This window comes from Bufo gargarizans, chromosome 6 (genome assembly GCF_014858855.1).
Source record: "Bufo gargarizans isolate SCDJY-AF-19 chromosome 6, ASM1485885v1, whole genome shotgun sequence".
NCBI lineage: Eukaryota > Metazoa > Chordata > Amphibia > Anura > Bufonidae > Bufo > Bufo gargarizans.
In genome coordinates this window covers 110,217,777-110,239,683 of record NC_058085.1, presented here as the reverse complement: position 1 = coordinate 110,239,683, position 21,907 = coordinate 110,217,777, and the positions used below count along the sequence as shown (strand labels likewise).

Here is a 21,907-nt window from a genome sequence, read left to right as displayed (position 1 = left end):
CCAATGATATTACAAATCAGATGACATGGCTGCACAAATTGCTTAGTTGTCTATGGCAGGGTATAATAATTCTCTCACTGTCCTTTTAATTGGAAGGACATTTTCTGTTAATTAATTTGTGTCTGAGATTAGATCTTGATTAGGTACGTTTTTCTGTTCTCCCTGATATATGTGATTGGGTACTGCATTGACTTGATGATGAGAGTGCATCTCTACAAAGCCTGTCCATAAAAATGTATTGCTAATGTACAGTAGTACAGAGCTACAAGGACTCTGTGCACATGGTTATTAACCACTTCAGCCCCCCTAGCTTAAACCCCCTTAATGACCAAGCCACTTTTTTACACTTCTGCACTACACTACTTTCACCGTTTATTGCTTGGTCATGCAACTTACCACCCAAATGAATTTTACCTCCTTTTCTTCTCACTAATAAAGCTTTCATTTGGTGGTATTTCATTGCTGCTGACATTTTTTACTTTTTTTGTTATTAATTGAAATTTAATGATTTTTTTGCAAAAAAATGACATTTTTCACTTTCAGTTGTAAAATTTTGCAAAAAAAACGACATCCACGCTTTCGGGCCCCTAAAATGCCAGGGCAGTATAAATACCCCACATGTGACCCCATTTTGGAAAGAAGACACCCCAAGGTATTCAATGAGAGGCATGGCGAGTTCATAGAATTTTTATTTTTCTTGGCACAAGTTAGCGGAAATTGATTTTTTTTTGTATTTTCTCACAAAGTCTCCCTTTCCGCTAACTTGGGACAAAAATTTCAATCTTTCATGGACTCAATATGCCCCTCACGGAATACCTTAAGGTGTCTTCTTTCCGAAATAGGGTCACATGTGGGGTATTTATACTGTCCTGGCATTTTAGGGGCCCTAAAGCGTGAGAAGAAGTCTGGAATATAAATGTCAAAAAATGTTTACGCATATGGATTCCGTGAGGGGTATGGTGAGTTCATGTGAGATTTTATTTTTTATCAGTATAAATCCACGGCACTCTCAGATTAGTAAATTTGAAAAAATTAATATTTTATTGTTGTGTCCAACACCATCACGGTTATTTGTTTACAGAAGCAGGGCCAACGTTTCGGTCCTAACCGGACCTTGTTCACGGCCTATAGATAATACAGAAATGTATGTCTAACATAAATCGATTGTTGGATCACAGTGGTCACCATATGGTGAAAATTTAGAAAACAAAGCTTAGAAGTACAAGTCCACATTTGTAAAATAATATATAGTGAAATGTAGCTGAAGGGATAAAATTCTCACCATCAGGGGGGAGACCTGGGTGTACAGGCGACAAATGGTCATAACAATGTCACATATCAGTTTTTGATAGAGGAAAAGGACATTCAAAAGGGCCCAAAATATAAATCAAAATATGGTACAGAAAATGATCATCATTTTCTGTACCATATTTTGATTTATATTTTGGGCCCTTTTTTGGACATCTAATCCTGATTATTATACGGCTATTATTATTATCCGATTTTCTTGCTAGATAGCACTAGCTACCCTATATTTTACTATATCAATAGATTGTTATCTGCATATAATCTATAGACTGATTGATTGTCTGTCACTCTCAGTGTGGACGACCTGATTCAGACGGACGACTACTGGTCATACATGTCTTATAAATTAGGTTCCATATTATCTAACGATACATAGGTTTGCATGAATGTCCTTTTCCTCTATCAAAAACTGATATGTGACATTGTTATGACCATTTGTCGCCTGTACACCCAGGTCTCCCCCCTGATGGTGAGAATGTTATCCCTTCAGCTACATTTCACTATATATTATTTGACAAATGTGGACTTGTACTTCTAAGCTTTGTTTTCTAAATTTTCACCATATGGTGACCACTGTGATCCAACAATCGATTTATGTTAGACATACATTTCTGTATTATCTATAGGCCGTGAACAAGGTCCGGTTAGGACCGAAACGTTGGCCCTGCTTCTGTAAACAAATAACCGTGATGGTGTTGGACACAACAATAAAATATTAATTTTTTCAAATTTACTAATCTGAGAGTGCCGTGGATTTATACTGATATTTAATAGTGGCATAACAGCCTTTCCATTGAGCACCTCCTTTGGGGATATATTCCCTTATTTTGTGACGGGGTGCCTTCCAATTTTTGTCTTACAGATTTTATTTTTTGACACAAATTAGTGGAATATGAGACTTTGTAAGAAAAAAAAAACAATTTCCGCTAACTTGGGCCCAAAAAATGTCTGAATGGAGCCTTACAGGGGGGTGAACAATGACAGGGGGGTGATCACCCATATAGACTCCCTGATCACCCCCCTGTCATTGATCACCCCCCTGTAAGGCTCCATTCAGACGTCCGTATGATTTTTACGGATCCACGGATACATGGATCGGATTTGCAAAACACATACGGACGTCTGAATGGAGCCTTACAGGGGGGTGATCAATGACAGGGGGGTGATCAATGACAGGAGGTGATCAGGGAGTCTATATGGGTGATCACCCGCCTGTCATTGATCACCCCCCTGTAAGGCTCCATTCAGACGTCCGTATGTGTTTTGCGGATCCGATCCATGTATTCGTGGATCCGTAAAAATCATACGGACGTCTGAATGGAGCCTTACAAGGGGGTGATCAATGACAGGGGGGTGATCAATGACAGGGGGGTGATCAATGACAGGGGGGTGATTAATGACAGGGGGGTGATCAGGGAGTGTATATGAGGTGATCACCCCCCTGTCATTGATCACCCCCTGTAAGGCTCCATTCAGACGTCCGTATGTGTTTTGCGGTTCCGATCCATGTATCCGTGGTTCCGTAAAAATCATACGGATGTCTGAATGGAGCCTTACAAGGGGGTGATCAATGACAGGGGGGTGATTAATGACAGGGGGGTGATCAGGGAGTCTATATGGGGTGACAGGGGGGGGGTGTAGTGTAGTGGTGTTTTAGTGCTACTTATTACTGAGCTGCCTGTGTCCTCTGGTGGTCGATCCAAGCAAAAGGGACACCAGAGGACCAGGTAGCAGGTATATTAGACGCTGTTATCAAAACAGCGTCTAATATACCTGTTAGGGGTTAAAAAAAATCGCATCTCCAGCCTGCCAGCAAACAATCGACGCTGGCAGGCTGGAGATCCACTCGCTTACCTTCCGATCCTGTGAACGCGCGCGCCTGTGTGCGCGCGTTCACAGGAAATCTCGGCTATCGCGAGAGGACGCGTATATGCGTCCACCCAGAATAGCAGGGCCTCCGCCAGGACGCAATCCTGCGTACGGCGGTTAAACCTTCAAAAGGCTTTCCAAAATCAGTTTGACTAGCCACCCCAATACACTGTGGTAGAGACTAGTAGATTAGTGTATGAGCTTACACAGACATAAAAGGGCAGGTATGTTAGAAGAGCAGGTGGGTAACATGCACTGCATCCAGGCATCATGGCTGGTTGTCAAATCTCATGCATATTTATTGCCTGTCCACTACCAATTTCCAGTCTTTTAAAGGGAGTCTGTCAACAGTTTTGACCTCTCAAAACTGCTGTCAGCTCTATATAGGTGATGGAAGCAGTGTTAGCATACCGGTTGTGATGGTCATGAAGTGTGCAGGATGAAAGATCCATTGCGGGCACCATGGAGGTGCTCCTTTAGTGTTCAGTACGCCGAGTTCTCTGCACTGGGGATGTGTTGAGTGCAGAGATGTGAGGACATGAAGGGACAACCTCCATGACACTTGTGATGTATTTTTTTCGATCATGCAGCCTACATAACCATTACCCCAGTTAGGCTTTACACTGCTCTCCCTGTCACTTATATAGCGCTGTCAGCAGTTTTGAGGGTCAAAACTGCTGTCAGATTCCCTTTAAAGGAAAACATTTTCATCATTGCAGCTACAAAGATGAGATGGTTTGTCAGTAATACAATAGCTTTATTTGCTACAGATATAGGCATACAGAGTGGCGGCTGTGTACCCATACATACAACTGGACAGGAGGTCTTTGTGGCCCCATACGCACGCTTACCTAAAATAAATAACATTTCCACAGCAATGTCACTGACAATTGTGCTCCGGGCTGCAGAGACACTGTCATCGTGGCCTGTGAAGCAGACATTGTAAGGGACGGTGACAGCTACGTAAAAGGTGGCTAAAAGGATAAGCCAGTCCCAGAGGGCTTTGAAGATGCTGTAATGAAGAAGGATGAAGCGAGGCTTCTGGACAGATGCTACTTTGTATTCGGGGAGGGAAGGCTTGTTATCTAAGAGGTTCTGGGAACAGAAGAAAGAGAGAGTGATTGAATAAATGCTTTGTCGGTATAATTCCACTTACGGAGGCGGTCAGATCATTGTGTGTCCTTAAGATGGAAGTTTTCTCAGTTCATTATAAAATCAACAAAATGATGAGTGGAAGTACAATAGAAACTGGGACCAAGAAGTTCTGGTGGGATTCCATGTCCCATATTATTACATATGGTGAGTCGTACAGAGTAATAATACAATACCCACAGTATTACGTTATCTCCATATGCTTCCAATTTCATCCAGTGGCATGCTCATTGTACAGAGATATTGCACTATGGAGGCATTCTCCTCCACAAGCATTGCTTCTCAGGGAGAATAGTTCCTTAAATGGGTTGTCTGGGAATAAATCATTTTTCCTGGATGCCTTTCTAAGGAAAGAATCATACTTACCGCTGGTTTCAGTGGTGGCGTGTCTCTTGTGTACATGTCCCTGCTGAATCCAGTCATTGGCTGCAGTGTAGCAGGAGACTATGTCCATGCAGGGGAGGAAGTAAACAAACCCCGGACATGCAGGAGCGAGCACGCAGGATCGGAACACCAGGGAGCCGGTAAGTATGACTCTTTCCCTAGGGGAGCATGGCTACCGGCATATGGGACAAATTATTTATTGCCAGACAACCCAGTAGTGATCCGGCTGGGTCATGGCCAGCTGCAGTCATGAACCACGTGGCCAGTTAGGCCACACCTGCCTCATATTTAAGTAAGCAATACCATGCGGCCATTAAGAATTTACACTGCTCATACAGTGTGGTCTTCATTAGTTAAATATCAAGCAGCTGCAGCCTTATTGGCCGCTTGGTTCTTGACTGTAGCTGGCTGTGACCACTACCGTGCCATGTGGTCATACCCTTACTATGATCTTGTATGGAGGCCCTATATGGTGGCCCATGGCCTGCCTGCTCCTCTGCCGTACAGAGCTGCTGGGTCCCTCTGCGTCATTGTGTACACAGCTCTGCTCTGTCCATGATGCCTAAGTCTACGTTCACACAGCCTAATTCTAAGCTGAAAAATAGGGACCTGTTTTGATTTTTTTTTACGGTGTATTCCTTTTTTCAGCTGGATAAATATCTGCAGGATACACATCAAACAGCAAACCAGTATTATTGGAAACATTTCGGCTTCTAATATGCTTCAATGTAGTGACATGCCATTTCTTGAAGTGTGAACTGTGGCGCGTATACCCTATTGGAAACAATGGGAGGCTGTTTCCAAATGCTTTCGAACAGGCGTACACAATCTTTTTTGGTCTGAGGGCAGCATTGTCACATTGCTCTATTTCAAGGGGCCACAAATTTAAAAAAAAATGTCGATTGGCGCTCATTTGGATCGGCCTGTTACACAAGCCACGAAAAGTGATAATCAATAATCAATAGAACAAAATTATGAGAAGTTAAATGTACTCCCTTTAATAAAAGAACTTAGAACCAAAATACACATCTGGAAATAACTACCAACGTCAATTCAGGGCCGGGTAAACCTAATAAAAATGATTTTCCTCCCAAAAATACTGTATGTGTTCCAAAATGCCCCAATTCGGTTGTCTAAGAAAAATTTTAGGATGTTGGATACCTTAATGGGGGAATTTGTATGTAAAGGTGACACTCCCGTAAAAAAATAAATAAAATAAAATAATCAATAGAACTAAATTAAGGAGGAATGACTGTGGTAGTGATCATTCCTCCTTAATTTAGGTCTATTGCTTATAGGTAACACAGAGAGATGTGCTGACAATAATTGAACATCTTTCATCCTGATAAAATGCGCAAATCAGCCGACAAACAGGTTATTGCTCATTTATCGGCCGATGAGCAGTACGATTATACACCTGGCAAGGCATGGGCCTAGTCACATACACTGCTCCAGCGAATAACTGGCTTCAGTGGTGATGTGGCCACAAGCAGCATGTCACTGATAAAGCCAGTCATTGGATGGAGTGGTGCATGTGACTACTGGGAGAAAACATCGCAGGAACTGGAAGATGGAGGCAGCGGGGGCAGTATGGAGCACCGAAGCGGCGTGGAGCATGCTGAAGGAACTTGTTCAGAAAAACCTGCAAAAATGGCGAGATTTCCTTCCATCCTGCCTTCTTTTTATAAATCAGCGCTATCCTTTACTGCAGAGGTTGGCACTCACTGGTTATTACCGCCTCCTGCCCCCCAGTTACAGAAGCCATGCAATAACCAGTAAGCCTCTTTCACACAACCGTTTTTATTTCCCGTTTACAGGCTGTTTTTTTGCATTCCGTATACGGAACAATTCAATTCAATGGTTCCGAAAAAAAAACGGAATGTACTCCGTATGCATTCCGTTTCCGTATTTCTGTTCCATTAAAAGATAGAACAAGTCCTATTATTGCCCGCAAATCACGTTTCATGGCTCCATTCAAGTCAATGGGTCCTCAAAAAAATAAATGGAACACATACAGAAATGCATCCGTATGTCTTCCGTATCAGTTCTGTTTTTGCGGAACCATCTATTGAAAATGTTATGCCCAGCCCAATTTTTTCTATGTAATTACTGCATACTGTATATGCCATACGGAAAAACCAAATGGAAAAACCGAACCGTAACAGAAACGCAACGGAAACAAAAAAACGGAACAACGGATCCGTGAAAAATGGATCGCAAAACACTGAAAAAGCCATATGGTCATGTGCAGGAGACCTTACTAGCGGGGAAAGAGCTTATTGGTTAACCCTTTAATGACCAGGCCTGATTTTTTTTTATATATTTCTGATACATTATTTGTATTTTATTAATATTTTATTTCATTATTTTTTATAATTATTTTTTCCTTTTTATTTTTTATTTTTTTATTTGCATTTTATTATTTTTTTAAATATATTTTTGCCACATAATATGTCCCCCCCAAAAGGACTTTTTTTTTTTGTATTTTATTATATTTTTACTCTATTGTGTTTTCGATTTTTTTTAAATCATTTTTTAATATTTTTTTTTTTTACATTTCACATAATTTGTCCCCTAGAGGTCACATAAAAAACTTTTGTGAGACAATCAGACTTTTTTTGCATTATTTCCGCTTTTACTGGGGCATCCAGGGAAACCAGCCTGTGGGGGCTTTGTAGAAGGCAGAGCTGATCACGGTCCAATGACCCTACAGCTCTGCCCCGAGACACTCATGGAGCGCTATGCCACCTGTTGGAGGAGAAAGCAGAAGCGCTGATAAACCGCTTCTGCCTTTTCCTTGGCTCCCCTGCTCTCACTGACAGCGAGGAGCCCAACCTTCTCCTGCTAGACTGCAGGTGCTGTAATACTTTGCTGTGCAGCACTCTGGGCAGAGACACAGCTGTGTTTCTGTCCAGCAGGACGGAGGCCGTAGACCTTGGCTCTGGGGGCCGCATGCGCGCTGCAGGTTGTGCACCCGGATATTTAGGCATATTACTGATTGGGAACTGAGCAGCAGTAACCTGGCAAGGCTTCCAGCTCCGTTCTGTATGTTAGCTCCAGCAACAACGGATGCTGCAAACAGCTGATGCGTGGGGATGCTGGGTGTCGGACCCCCACAGGTCACCGATATCTATAACGTGAAAAACCCAAAAAATGGAGCTTTGCGTCATAAGTATACATAAAAGAATTCTGGAATATCCAGTTCTATTTTAAGGACAGGCATTCAAGGAAATTCAAGATCCATCTGGATAACAAAAGACGTTTATCGGATAATTGGCGTGCTTCTCTGAGCGTGATGTGGTGTGTCTCTTGTGGCCTTTAGCTGATGCAGGTCAGAATGTCACTGACTATCTTTATTTTTATCACAATTAACAGTTCCGCAGCTTACACTTTGCCATCTCGCTGTCACTTTGTCAGCGCGGCCTGATCTGAATACCTCCAGCAACCAATCAAATCGCGACTTTGATCCTTCACATTGAGTAACGTAATCCTGCTTATCTGTTACACTTTCTCTTCTAATCTGATTAGGCCTGGACTGACTTTTCAGTATTTTTTTATTTTGCAGTAGATACATCAGACGGTTACAAAAGCACCACATGTTTCCCTGCGTTCCCCATACAGAACGGCCTTATCAGAGCAGACTGGTGGGACCAGATTAGAGAACAGAGGTTAATGGAGAGACTGATAGGATCTGCCGAAGGTTATTTAGCAAAGCAACATCTGTTAGCTCCGAATCCTATATCTGTCTGGCACAGTGTGCCAGCTCCGCTGCTTTGCTATAGATGGTGTTCAAGGGGCACCTGAGGATTATAAAATATGACATAAAATTTTTTATTCTGCACGCTCATGTTTAGAAGGGTTATCCCACAAAAAATAATACTTTGTAATAAATAGGGCATTTCAAATATACATGCAATAAAGATATTGTCAGGTTTTTATGTACATTACATTTTCCTCTCTGGTAGCGCCCCCTAATGTCTATCCTTCTGGTCCACCTTCTCCTGCATTCGGTGGTGGACTAACATGCTCAGTAGCTTCCATTCTCCTCTGTGAAGGTGAAACAACTCAGACATCTTTCATTCATCCCTACTTGTAAATTCGTAGAACTGGAGTATATAGCTGTCTCTCTCTCTAGACAGCGGGGAAAGAAATTGCATTACATGCCATACAGCTATTTATTACTGGAATCTCTAGAGCTGTGTGTGAGGACTATATTCTGTGTAGGGGAGGAAGGGGTTAACAAGAACTGAATGCAACGCACACCTGGGGTTGTCACTTGTAGCCTACTTACAGAAGAGAGAGGTGCTCCAGATAATTGGGGTCCTTTACTATGACCGAAACTGGTGCAAAAAAAAAAAAAAAAAACACAAACTCGTAGTTTGAAACTTTTTGAATGCCATTGCAACTAATTTTAGGTGCAATTGATTTTTCTCCGTTGCCCTGACCACTTTCTGAAAGGGGAGAGAGGTGAGGCACGAAGCCATCAGCCCTGGCACATTCAGCATCATTTACTCCAGTTTCCTGGCATAAATGATGTCTGAAATCTACACCACTGACCTCTTCATGATAAAGTATTACTAAGCGCTCGTGCACACGGCCGTTTTACGTGCATTGGGGACCTCGGATGGATCCAGACCCATTCAACTTGAATAGTTCTGTGATCCGTCCGCACCACAAAAAAATACAACATGTTCTATTTTTTTTGAAGTGCAGAGGCTCGGAGAGAAATCCCATGGAAGCACCACACCGGCCCTTCCGGATTGCATCTGTGATGTGGGGTGCACACGGCCGGTGCCCGCATATTGCCTGGGCACGGTGGGGCAATGGCCATGTGCATGAGCTCTAAGGCTGAGTTCACATCACGGTTTATTTTCCTGATCCGTCATGCAGGACTTTTTTGCCCATCTAAAATAACAGACCTTAGACGTACAGTATTGGAACAAAGTTTTATGCAAATCGACTTTGGATATTTCATCCGAAGTCGATTCGCTCATCCCTATTGCCCAGCAACAACCCAGGCATGCACTGTATGGCAATGGCAGATCTCCATTGTCATGTGTGATCTGCCATTGCTTCCAGACCTCTTTCTTTACAGATAGATATTTCTAACTGTTGCCATGCAGAAATCTATTTCTCTTCCAGCAGAGGAGCTCTCTCTCTCTCTCTCTCTCTCTCTCTCTCTCTCTTCAGAGCTGCGGCTATAAACCAAGTAATGACGCTGCCTCATTGGTACAGAGACTAGCGTGATATCTCTGAGGCTACGGTCACATCTACTCTAAAGGTCATCTGGTAGTCTGCTCCAGCCAAGCAATACCAGAATTGCCGCGTCCGGCATAACCAAACACCGCTGGTACCACTGGATCCCCACTGACTGTAATGGGATCTGACTGGGATCTGGGCAGTTTCCAGTTTGAACACCGGCTTTCTGCCAGACAAATGCCGGGAGTGCACTTTGTATCTAATTGAAGGGAGTTCTTGAGCAGGGGACCAGAGCAGGAGTACAATTTGTATATAATAGAGGAGATCTTGAGCAGGGGACCAGAGCAGGAGTGCATTTTGTATATAATAGAGGGGTTCTTGAGCAGGGGACCAGAGCTGGAGTGCATTTTGTATATAATAGAGGGGTTCTTGAGCAGGGGACCAGAGCTGGAGTGCATTTTGTATATAATAGAGGGGTTCTTGAGCAGGGGACCAGAGCAGGAGTACACTTTGTATCTAATTGAGGGGGGTTCTTGAGCAGGGGACCAGAGCTGGAGTGCATTTTGTATATCATAGAGGAGTTTTTGAGCAGGGGACCCTCCTGTTTGAAATCTATATATGTCTTAAAACAAAACATGGAAAGGGATTGTTCTAATCCTCAAAAAGAAGTGATAGCATCCTCTGTTTGCATTCTTTTATTGTTCCCAGCAAAGCATACAGTCAGACAATGTTTCGACCCTTGCAATGGCTGGAGCAAACCCTTTAACTTTTATAATGGAAAATGTCAGATTCAGAAGTGGAAACCAGAGAGCAGAAATCTACAGTTTCTAGGCAGTGCTAATACTAGCAAGACACAGTGCCAAAATAACATGTCGTAAAAAGCATCTGCCAACAGGATCAATCCTAATAAATCAGGCATACTGATTACAATGATGCCTGTCTTGTGAAAATTCAGTTGCAGAGTTCCGTTATGCAAGTGAGGGCTTCAGTGCACTATCCCATCTGTGCACTAAAGCTCTAATCTGCATTAAAGGAGATATCAGGTAATTTATATTGATGACCTATCCTCTGGACATGACCGCCACGGCCTCTTCCTAGGGCCATGTGACATCACCGTACATCGATCACATGACCTAGTTGAAGTGAATGAGGCTGAGCTGCAATAGCAAGCACAGCCACTATACAATGTATGGCGCTGTTCTTGGAAAGCTGTGGGAGCTGGCTGCGCTCACCAGAGCTATGGTCAGCGCGGTCACTCACTAAAACAGTTGATCGACGGGGGTGCCGGGTCTTGGACCACCACCAGTGTGATAATGATGACCACCACCAATGTGATGACCTATATTTACCTACATAACCCCTTTAAGAATTAAACTCTTTTTTTTTCTTGGGAAAACTTTAATCGATTTTAACAGATAGGCAGTATGCCTGGATTAATATGGTTGATCCTGGTGATGGATGCTCTTCAATGTCCCATTTGCCTAATACTGCTTTATCTAGGCAATTAGCCTTAAACTCAATAGCCGATAGATCCCCATCCACTTTAACCATATAGTCTAACCCAGTGTTTCCCAACCAGTGTGCCTCCAGCTGTTGCAAAACTACAACTCCCAGCATGCTCGCACAGCCAAAGGCTGTCCAGGCATGCTGGGAGTTGTAGTTTTGCAACAGCTGGAGGCACACTGGTTGGGAAACACTGGTCTAACCTATGCATTTGGTAAATGACAGGGCACTTATCCTACGGCACTGTCAGATTTGGAGTTGTAATTGTCCAATCTTGTTTTGTATCCCTCATCTTGCTCCCTTAATTTTTAGTTTAGAAATAGAAGACCTATGAGCCCATAAACATTTAGATTTACTTCTAGTTACCCCCAACTGGCTGTCAAACTTGCATGCGTGAGATTCCGGTTAAAAGGTTGAACCTTTGCTCGATGTATGATCTCTATACTTACATTGTTTAGTTTTATGTCGCTTTTGTTTCGTCCAGAGACTTGACCTGTTAAGTGACAAAGCATGGTCCGACTCTGCCTTCTTGCAGAGCTAAAATGTGAAGCACCAGGTCTACGGTTCTTTTGCTTGTCTGTCAAAAAAGTTGTGAAACTGCATTCAGTATGTACAAGAAAGGCAAAGAGGTCCTTGCCTGGAATTTATCTTCTGTAATACTACTTGGCTTTTAGCCATTGTACTCACCATCCTTCTTATCATGTGGGGCTCTCATTCTGTGCTCTGTGACATCCTTAAATGAAAAAAGAAATAGGACCACCTCACCTTTTTCATTTTTGATGGGAACAATGTCCAAGAGACACCAGAAGAGATCTCCTGTTTATAAAGAAAATACTGTTGGAGTTAAAATCTGTGACACAGGCATGAATAAAATATTGCTTGTGGTATCTTAAAAGAAGAAAAAAAAACTCACCATCTTTTTTGTAAAAGCACACCTCAGCCTGGTACTCCTGCTTCTCATCCAGTGCACATTCAATACCCTCAAGGACAGTATCGCTAGTCTCCACCCCATAAAGGAAACGGCAACTACAGTTCTTCTGCATGACCTCAGTGCGAGCAAAACCGGTGAGATCACAGAAGCCATCAGAGCAGTATACAATAGGGAAACCATGTTGGACTTGGGCATTGGCCAGCAGAAAATTGCTGTCTGTAGAAAATAGTAAGAGATAAAATTAGCAAATGGATATGTAAAGAGAATTTTAGATCTATGCTATAAACTCTTGCTAATTTGATTGTGAGAAACAAGAGAAAAACATACAATTTTAACCAACAATGACTTTGATAATGCTCTTTAGATCGTGGAACCACCAAGTGTTGGAACCATTGAGTGTTGAAGTGAGAGTACATACTGTAACATCCATCCGTCCTCAGTTGAAACACTGACTACTGTGGTCTAAACAGCCTCTGGAAACAATATCAACACAAAAATGATATGTCCGGAGATCTTTTGATTCAGAGCTACACACAAGAGTGAGATCATTCTAAAAAGATGCTAGGTGTCCTATGGAGTGGTTTAGAGAATGTCTTCTCTGGAGTGATAAATCCTGCTTTACACACTAGAAACCTGACAGGTTGATTTCAGAGATATTGAGCGAGTGTTTTTGGTCAGATCGCTCAATTGTTAGAAAAATTTACATAAAAAAGGAAAATCGCTCATGGCTCCATCCGCTCATCTAAATCCACCTTAACTCTCCCGAACAGATGATGTAGGGGGAGAGGAGATTCAGATCCACTCCTTTTGAAATAAATTGCCTTCAGAAGTGTCTGGCAACGACTTTCTCTTCTCTCACCATTGACAGCGCATACACACTTAGCCAGCCAAGTGTGTATGGGGTAGTGAGGAGGGATAGCTGTCAGCTGAACCATCTTTTGGCCGACAGATATTGAATATGTATAACTAGTTTTAATGCTGCACCATGCAATGGTATTTTAGAGAATTCTATGCTTCCAACTTTGCTGCCTTCAATTCTCCGAAATATCATTGGAATTATATGGGAATGTTGCTCCAACTACATATTGAAGTCTATGGACATAGACATTATGCCCACGTACTATTGGTTATACAATTTTTTGGATCAATTTTTCTGTATATGATACGTAATATAATATAATAGCAGGACTCATAATTGTAGTTAGGATAGACTTGCATTCAGCTTACCAGACCACAGGTTGGATTCTTGGACACTGGACTGGTTTAGGCGACATGTAGTGCCACTGTGGATTTTCCGCCGCCTCAAAACTGTCCGAGATTGGCTGGTTTTTAAGGTGGCTTTGCTTCTGCGATCGCATCTAGTCTTCCACTTCATTCAACGTTTGCATTGCAAAGGTTGAAAGCTGAGAGTAGAACCCGCATAATAATGACATGCTATGGATTGAAACCCACAGTGCAAATCAGTTTACTCTGTGGGTTTTGTCCACTGTGTGTGGATGAGAGTTCACAAATCTCATCCTATTCAAAGCTTTTGTAAATGCTGCAGATTGTCCGTGCTAAATTCTGCTAAAAATCCACCAAAAAAACTCCATGCCAAATCTTATGAATTTTGTATTATCCAGCCAAATTTACAATGCCCGGATTGATTTGAGTATGGATTTCTTATACCCCCTTCAGTTCAATGGGGAAAATCTTCAACAGATCCATGCTCTTTCTGCAAGACAATTTTTGTGAGCAAATTAAGATTTCCTCCACTTGTTGTGCTCTGTAATCTGCTGCATACTTTTTCTGGCAGCATTTCTATCCTGTCTGAACATACCCTAAGAATCCTGGAGTTTCATTTAGAACTAATCTTGAGTATTTCAAATTATTGCATTTTTTATTTCTAGATGTGCTACGGTCTAGGAAAGCAGTATTATTCTGATCAAATGGATGGAATATCAGAAGTTCAATAAGTAATTATAACACAGATATACAAGATGAATAGAAAATGTGCAAGCATTGCATTTTACTCAGTGGTCAGCGGTGCCTAACTGTATATTTATACAGTATATTTATACACAAATCTTCAGTTTTATATTTGACTCCAGACAGTTTGCACCTTTTATAAAAATGATGGCTGTTCAGTAAGTTATTACTACATCTCTAACTCTGGAGCTCACTTCCACTAGATAAGTGTGAAGGCTGCAATGTAGGATTTCAGAAATAGGTTCACACAGTTATGGATGTGTCACCTTATAATGTCACTTTAGCAAATTAGACTGATAAAATGAAAAATGTATTATAAGATGAGTAACACATGGGCCGTAAATTGGTCCTAGCCTATAATGAGACACTAAGGAGGTTTGAAAGCTTCAGCTTGCTGTTCCTCACTAAAATGTGGGTCTGTGATTAGGACACAAGACTTCTGATAAGTCATCTTGGGGTACGTACATATGCGTACCTAAAAGGGTTAAAAGGCATAGTAGCTGCTATAGAGTCCAGAAGGTAAAGGAATCCATTTTCACTATTAAATTAATAGTGTCTAAAAATTAATACTGTAGGAATCAAACAGTGGAAGAAAATACAAAAGGGACAGCTTTGAGACACGATTAAGCATGATGCTGATGGTGTACATTGAAAAGTCATGGGACAGTCCCCTTTTTCTGTGAGGCCTGTGGTCACTTGTTACGTCCGTGTTATGCTCCAATGTTAAAAAACCTGTCACGACCATGTTATGGCCGTGACTCCTTGGGAGCCGCATACAGTTGCCCGCGGTTTGGGTTGTAGTGTCAACCGCAGCTGGAGGCATAATGTTGTAGGCCTCAAGTGCGGTTGCCGCGGACAACAGCTATGTGTGCGGTTCCCTTGGAGTTGTGTGCGTGTTTGTAAGCACTTTTGTATGTCTGTGTGCACTTTGTTTATGTTTGGTGTGCACTGACATCTTCCCTTCACTGTGGCTGTTCGTGGCAACGTTTGCTTGTATGGTGTACATGTGGTGGCAGTGTCCCAGCCTTTGGGCTGACTCCCAGGACACGGTTGCCACCCATGTCGTTGCCTGCGGCAACAGCCACAGTGTGTTTGTTGATTGGACACTTCCCCTTTAAGTTGTGTTTTCCCTTCTGTGGTTTTGGAAGGGTTAGCTCCCTTTCTGTGTGTGTGAGTCACGGAGTGTGTCTGATTGTTGGGTGTGGCCTCTTGGCCCTATAAAGCCTCAGTTGTAGGCAGTAGCCAGAGAGGGTGCTTCAGCCATGCTGGCTGGAGACATCCTCCTGGTTACTTACCAACTACCAGTGGGGGCCATCCTTCTGGTCATAGCAAAATAATATCTCGTTTGGTGTCTTGAAGATGTGTTTGGTTTTATGTTTGTTTATTGCACCTATGGTCCTGGGTTCCCGTGTGTAGTGTGTTGTGTGCTGAGTCCTGTTGTCTGTGGGCTGTACTTCCACATGGGTTCCAGGCTTTGTGTCTGTGGCAGGTGAGAGTTATGTTTGTGGCAAGTACCTGCCATTGCCATAGGTTGCATTTGTTCTCCCTTCCTTGCAGCTTGGCCAGTGAGACTCCTGTTCCTCCGTATCCAGAAGGAACAGGTTGTCTTACCCTGACTCCTAGCCCAGGGACCGGTCGGAGGGTGAGTTAGGGCTCCGAGGTTCCTGAGCATGGGTCCTCCTACCTTAAAGGTCGGCCCATGCAGCTAGGAGTTAGGGTCAGGTTAGGGACGCGATAGGAGGTGACCTGCTCCCTAATCCTGTTGTCCTGGTCAAGCAGCGACCATCTTCCATCATCGCACGGCTGAGGGTTTTCCCCATCCTCAGCCGTGACAAAACCTATGCAGTTCCGCTAGTGTCGGAAGGGTAGAATCAGTCTAGGTGGACTTGAATTGCATGGTTTCCTGAGGGATTGCAAAGACAAGTAAGGCCTCTTTCACAAACGTCCATGGCCGTGATGACATCCATGACAAGATGGTCAATGGTTCACCCATGAAGATGTCCATGAGGCGTCCGTGTGTTTGTTGTTTGCCCTCCGACTGCCATCCATATTCCACGGACACTGCTAGGCTAAAAATTAGTTTCTTGAACATCTCCTACCAATGGTCTGAGTAAATCACTGACAGGACACGGATGCCATCCATGTTCACAGACCCATAGACTTCAATGGGCGTGTTTGATCCACATCACAGATCTAAGTAGCTCGTGTCCTCGTGGTTTTTCCACTGACCCACAGTTAATGAAGATTCACCAATGTGTAAATAGACACATTAAAAGTCAATGGGTACGTGTGCTGTCTATGGAGAATATGGACAGCACACAGCCATGATTCACTGACGTGTGAAAAAGGCCTTAGGGTACATTCACACGACCATAAGCGTTGGGCGGTCTGAAAATTGCGAATCAGCAATACATGGATATTGCAATTGCAGACAAGAATAAGACATGCTTCTATCTTTTTTGCGGGGCCGCGGAACGGAAATACGGATGCGGACAGCACATGGTGCACATCTTTTGCAGCCCCATTGAAATGAACAGGTCCGCATCCATTCAGCAAAATTGCAGAACAGATGCAGACCCCATAAATACGGTGTGTGAATGTACCCTTATTGAAACACCCCTGCCCTATATCAGACAACATGAGAGTTAAAATATATCGTGATCGATCCAGTCTCTCAGGAGGTTAAATTAGTCTCTGGTTCTTCCAACGCCATGTTTCTAAAAATGCGTGAAATTGCATCCCAGTAAACATGTTGTTATGGTAACTTTAATCATGAAAGCTTGTGAGGTTAATAGGGGATGCGGCTGAATCAGAAAACGTCTTCTCTTAACGTATACAAGGTACAGCGTGGGCAGTGTTAGCCTCCCATGCACACCTGCCGAATTCCAGCAGGTGCAATGGTTAGGTATTATATGGGCCAAAGCAGAACAGACAGGGTTAATGTTTGCACATATGTTGTACACGGCAGTAGTACTACAGTGGAGGATGCTAGTAGAAGACTATTCATAACGCTTTCCATACCTGTTTTTATTTTTCATTGAATTCGCACATTTCTAAAGCGACACAGCAGATGGTTCAGTATTGCCAGCTATTGTGCCATGTTGGGGAGCAGCTTGCTATTGTTTTTGGGTTCCATGGTCATGACGGTTGAAGGGGATTTCCCACTAGTAACATGTATCACCTGTCCATATAATTGTTGGGGATCCGATTTCTAGGACCCCACTGCCGAACATGACAGCGGGGTTCATGGGGTCCTTTGTGGGAATGGAGAGGTGGTGTACAAGCATGGCTACCTCTCCATTTACTTCGATGGGACTGCCAGAGAAAGCTGAATGCTGAACAGAGTGGATCCGTTGCCATAGTGGGCATCATCACTACATTCCCATAGGGGAAGTGTTCTCATGATCGACGGGCGTCCCAGCAATTGGACCACGACTGATACATGTTGTTAATGGGGAAAACCATGTCAATGACAACTGTGTCTCCTGACTGTAATATAATCCACACTTGACACTTATTTTGGAAGATAAGCTGATCACAGTGTGTCCTGCTTCTGGGACCACCAGCAATTACATGGAGTCTATAGGGGTACCTGACAGCAAGGCTTCTTTCACACGACCGTTTTTTTTTTTCCCGTTTACGGGCTGTTTTTTGCGTTCCATATACGGTCCGTATACGGAACCATTCATTTCAATGGTTCCGCAAAAAAAACGGAATGTATTCCATATGGATTCCGTTTCCGTATTTCCGTTTATCCCTTCTGTTGAAAGATAGAACACGTCCTATTGTTGCCCGCAAATCACGTTCCGTGGCTCCATTCAAGTCAATGGGTCCGCAAAAAAAAAGCTGAACACTTACGAAAATGCATCTGTATGTCTTCTGTATCCGTTCCGTTTTTGCAGAACCATCTATTGAAAATGTTATGCCCAGCCCAATTTTTTCTATGTAATTACTGTGTACTGTATATGCCATACGGAAAAATGGAATGGAAAAACGGAACAGAAACGGAAACACAACGGAAACAAAAAATGGAACAGTGGATCAGTGAAAAACGGACCGCAAAAAAAAAAAAAAAAAGCCATACGGTCATGTGAAAGAAGCCTAATGGGGGGGAGTTAGCTGCCATCCCATGCATTGCCAGAGGATGCCCTTTTAATGTATGAACAGACACAGGCCGGTGATAAATTAGGCGCATCCTCTGGCAGTCTGTGCTCCTAGGCTGAAATCCACAACAGCTCCGAACAGAAAACTGGTAACTGCTGAATTTAGTAACTAAAGTAGTTTTCATTTGCACAAGTTTTGATAAATCTACTTCTCTAAACTGGACAACCCCTTCAGGCTTTCCATGTTGTGTGAACCTGGCCCTAAACTGATGTTTGCAGTAATATATAGTTAATGGAGTAGACTTTGTGCTTTACCTGTTGTCAAAGGTTTCCATTATGGACCTATAGTATGCTACTATAGTCTTCAAGGAAAAGAGTATATGCAGTGTCGGACTGGGCTGTCTAGGACCCACTAGTCAAATTTATTTTGGGGGCCCACCATACGGATACATCCAAATATTTTCTGCTCACACAGCAGCAAGATGCCACAAGATGATTGATTATGGGGTCCCTGCAGTAACATTGAGAAGGCAGGTCTCCGGGTAAGGAGGACACTGGATGTCCTGTCTCTGTACCTATAAGTTATCTTAGCCACAGGGCCGTTTCTGCCATGAGGCGAGATGAGAATCTTGCCTCAGGCAGCAGTTTATACTATTTTTAAGGGGGCGGCATCCACACAGCAGTTAAACACTGCTGGTGGATGCCGCCTGTGTTCCCTTTAAGCTGCTCCCCCCTCCCCCTCCTGGAGCGCAAGGAACTGCGGTTCTGTCACTCACCGACCGCTCAGCTCCCCGTGGTCCTCCCCTCCTTCAGGCCAGCGGTGCAGTGAATGGTGAAGCAGGAGACTTCTCCCTGCTCCACCATTCAGCCTGCAGGCACAGATTGCGCTGCCAGCCTGTGTGGGAGGAGCCTGCAGAGCGATCTGTATCTGCAGGGGGAAGAGTGCCGTGAGCTTCAGCAATGGGACAAGGTGAATAGTTACTGTGTTTTTTTTTGTTGTGTATTTAAAAAAAAATAATAGGGCATTGCTACTACAAAGGGGGCACAGAGCAGATGGCATTACTACTACAATTGGGGCACAGTGGGCATTATTACCATGAGGGGGCACAGAGAGCATTACCACTACAAAGGGTGCACAGAGGGCATTACTACCATAAGGGGGGGCACAGAGGGCATTACTGCTATAAAGGGGGTACAAAGGGCATGACTACTATAAAAGCGCACAGAGGGCATTACTACTATGAAGGGGGCACAATTAGCATTATTACTATGAAGGGGGCACAATAGACATTATTACTAGGAAGAGGGCACAATAGGCATTACTACTATGAAGGGGGCACAATGGGCATTACTACTGTGAAGGGGCACAGTGGTCATTACTACTATGAAGGAGGCACAATGGGCATTACTACTGTGAAGGGGGCCCAGATTGCATTACTAATATAAAGTGGGCACAAAAAGGGCATAACTACTGTGAGGGGGCATAACTATTAAGGGGCACAGAGTGTGCATTACTACTGTGAAGGGGGCACAATAGGCATTACTACTGTGAAGGGGCACAATGGGCATTACTACTGTGAAGGGGCACAGAGGGCATTACTACTGTGAAGGGGGTACAGTGGTTATTGCTACTATGAAAGAGGCACAATGGGCATTACTACTGTGAAGGGGGCCCAGATTGCATTACTAATGTGACGAGGGCACAAAGAGGGCATAACTACTGTGAGGAGGAATAGCTATTATGGGGGCACAGAGTGGACATTACTACTGTGAAGGGGATGCCATTTAAAATTTTGCCTCAGGCAGCAGAGAAGCTAGAATCGACCTTGCTCAGCTACATAAACATGTCTATAATAATAAACTGGGGAGTTTCTTAAATAATCTACCCAGTTTTTTTTATATATACATGGGCTGATTTAGGTGCTGTACACTGCCTATCTATATGTAGTGTAGTAAGTCTACTGTGTTATGTGCCACTTGTGCAGGGAGTGGAAGACAAGGGACCCACCTGTACCCCTGTGGGCCAGTCCGAGCCTGAGTATATGCATTCAGTGACCCCTGAAGTCAATTGTGGTCTTTTTATAGAATGCTGAAACTATAGGAAAGGGTAATTGAAAGTGAATAATTTTTAGAATTACTGCTACAGAATTTTCCTACCACATCTTAGCATTCAGTTCAACTAACAACCCCCATGGGGCCACTTCTCGAACAACAGGACAAGTATCAGATCTAGAAAAAGAACTCTCAGCAAAATGTAGATGACAAATACCAAGCCTATTAAATGAGCCTTACAATGTAGAGTAATCCTGGCAGACAACTGCAGTTTAGAGCATACTATATATTACAAACTATGGAGGAAGTGATTATTTTTGTTTGCATAGTTTTTGCCAGTACCTAGAGACACATATAAAAATGTCAGTAATATGTACACACCTCGCTCATTAAACTGTCTTCCTGGAAGATTTAGGATATGGGGTGGATTTTGTTGCAGATATATAAGCAGATTTCACCCTATGCATTGCATTGCAGCATACAAGTGCATGCTGTGGATTTAAAATCCCATCTGGAGGTCAATTTACACTGTGGAATTTTTGTTTCAGCATATAGATGAGATTTCTTGAAATCTGTAAAGGCCTGACAATTGGTGTGGAGGTACCCTTATTACGTGTGGTTTTTCCTCATGGATTGTCATGTGGAAAAACCACAGTGTAATACAGTACCAGCAAAGTGAATATAATTTGACAATTCTCATGTACACTTTGTGAATAATGCATTTGGAAAGACTTCAGACCCTTTTTTCACATTTTGTTATGTTACGGCCCTGTGCTAAAATAAAAAAAAGTTTGTTTTCCCCCATCATTCTGCAATCAATACGTTAGAAATCTTTGTTAATTTATTAAAAAAGAAAAACTAAAATCTTGCATTGACATAAGTTACCGTATTTATCAGCGTATAACACGCACAGGCGTATAACACGCACCTTCATTTTAAGAGGGAAATTTCAGGAAAAAAAAATACATTTCAAATAAAGCCTCTGATCTGCCCCCTCTGGTAATGCAAACCCCCCCCCCCCTCCCTCCCCAGTATTAATCATTGGTGGCAGTGGCCACAGGGTCCCCCTCCTCCCCCCCATCATTGGTGGCAGTTTGCAGTTCCGATCGGAGCCCCAGCAGTGTAATGCTGGGGCTCCGATCGGTTACCATGGCAGCCAGGAGTCACGCTACTGAAGTCCTGGCTGCCATCGTATGTTAGTGAGCAGAGAGCAGCGCATTATACTCACGTGCGCTGTGGCCGCCGGTCGCTCCTTCTCATAGGTCTGTGCGGCGCATTGCTAATGCTGTAAGCATTAGCAATCCGCCGCACAGACAGAAGAAGGAGTGACCGGCGGCCACAGCGCACGTGAGTATAATGCGCTGCTCACTAACATACCATGGCAGCCAGGACTTCAGTAGCGTGACTCCTGGCTGCCATGGTAACCGATCGGAGCCCC

The 21,907-nt window shown here is 43.3% G+C and overlaps 1 protein-coding gene across 1 annotated transcript in view; it reads right to left on the bottom strand.

Moving 5' to 3' along the window:
- Positions 1-21,907, bottom strand: part of KCNH4 (potassium voltage-gated channel subfamily H member 4) — a 195,519-nt gene that overhangs the window by 31,178 nt on the left and 142,434 nt on the right. The window contains exons 2-5 of the mRNA XM_044297612.1: positions 12,329-12,562; positions 12,103-12,231; positions 11,865-11,992; positions 4,029-4,272 (exon numbers count right to left, since the gene is read on the bottom strand). Of these exons, the coding sequence (XP_044153547.1) occupies positions 4,029-4,272; positions 11,865-11,992; positions 12,103-12,231; positions 12,329-12,562 (735 nt within the window). The remainder of the gene's footprint in view (positions 1-4,028; positions 4,273-11,864; positions 11,993-12,102; positions 12,232-12,328; positions 12,563-21,907) is intronic.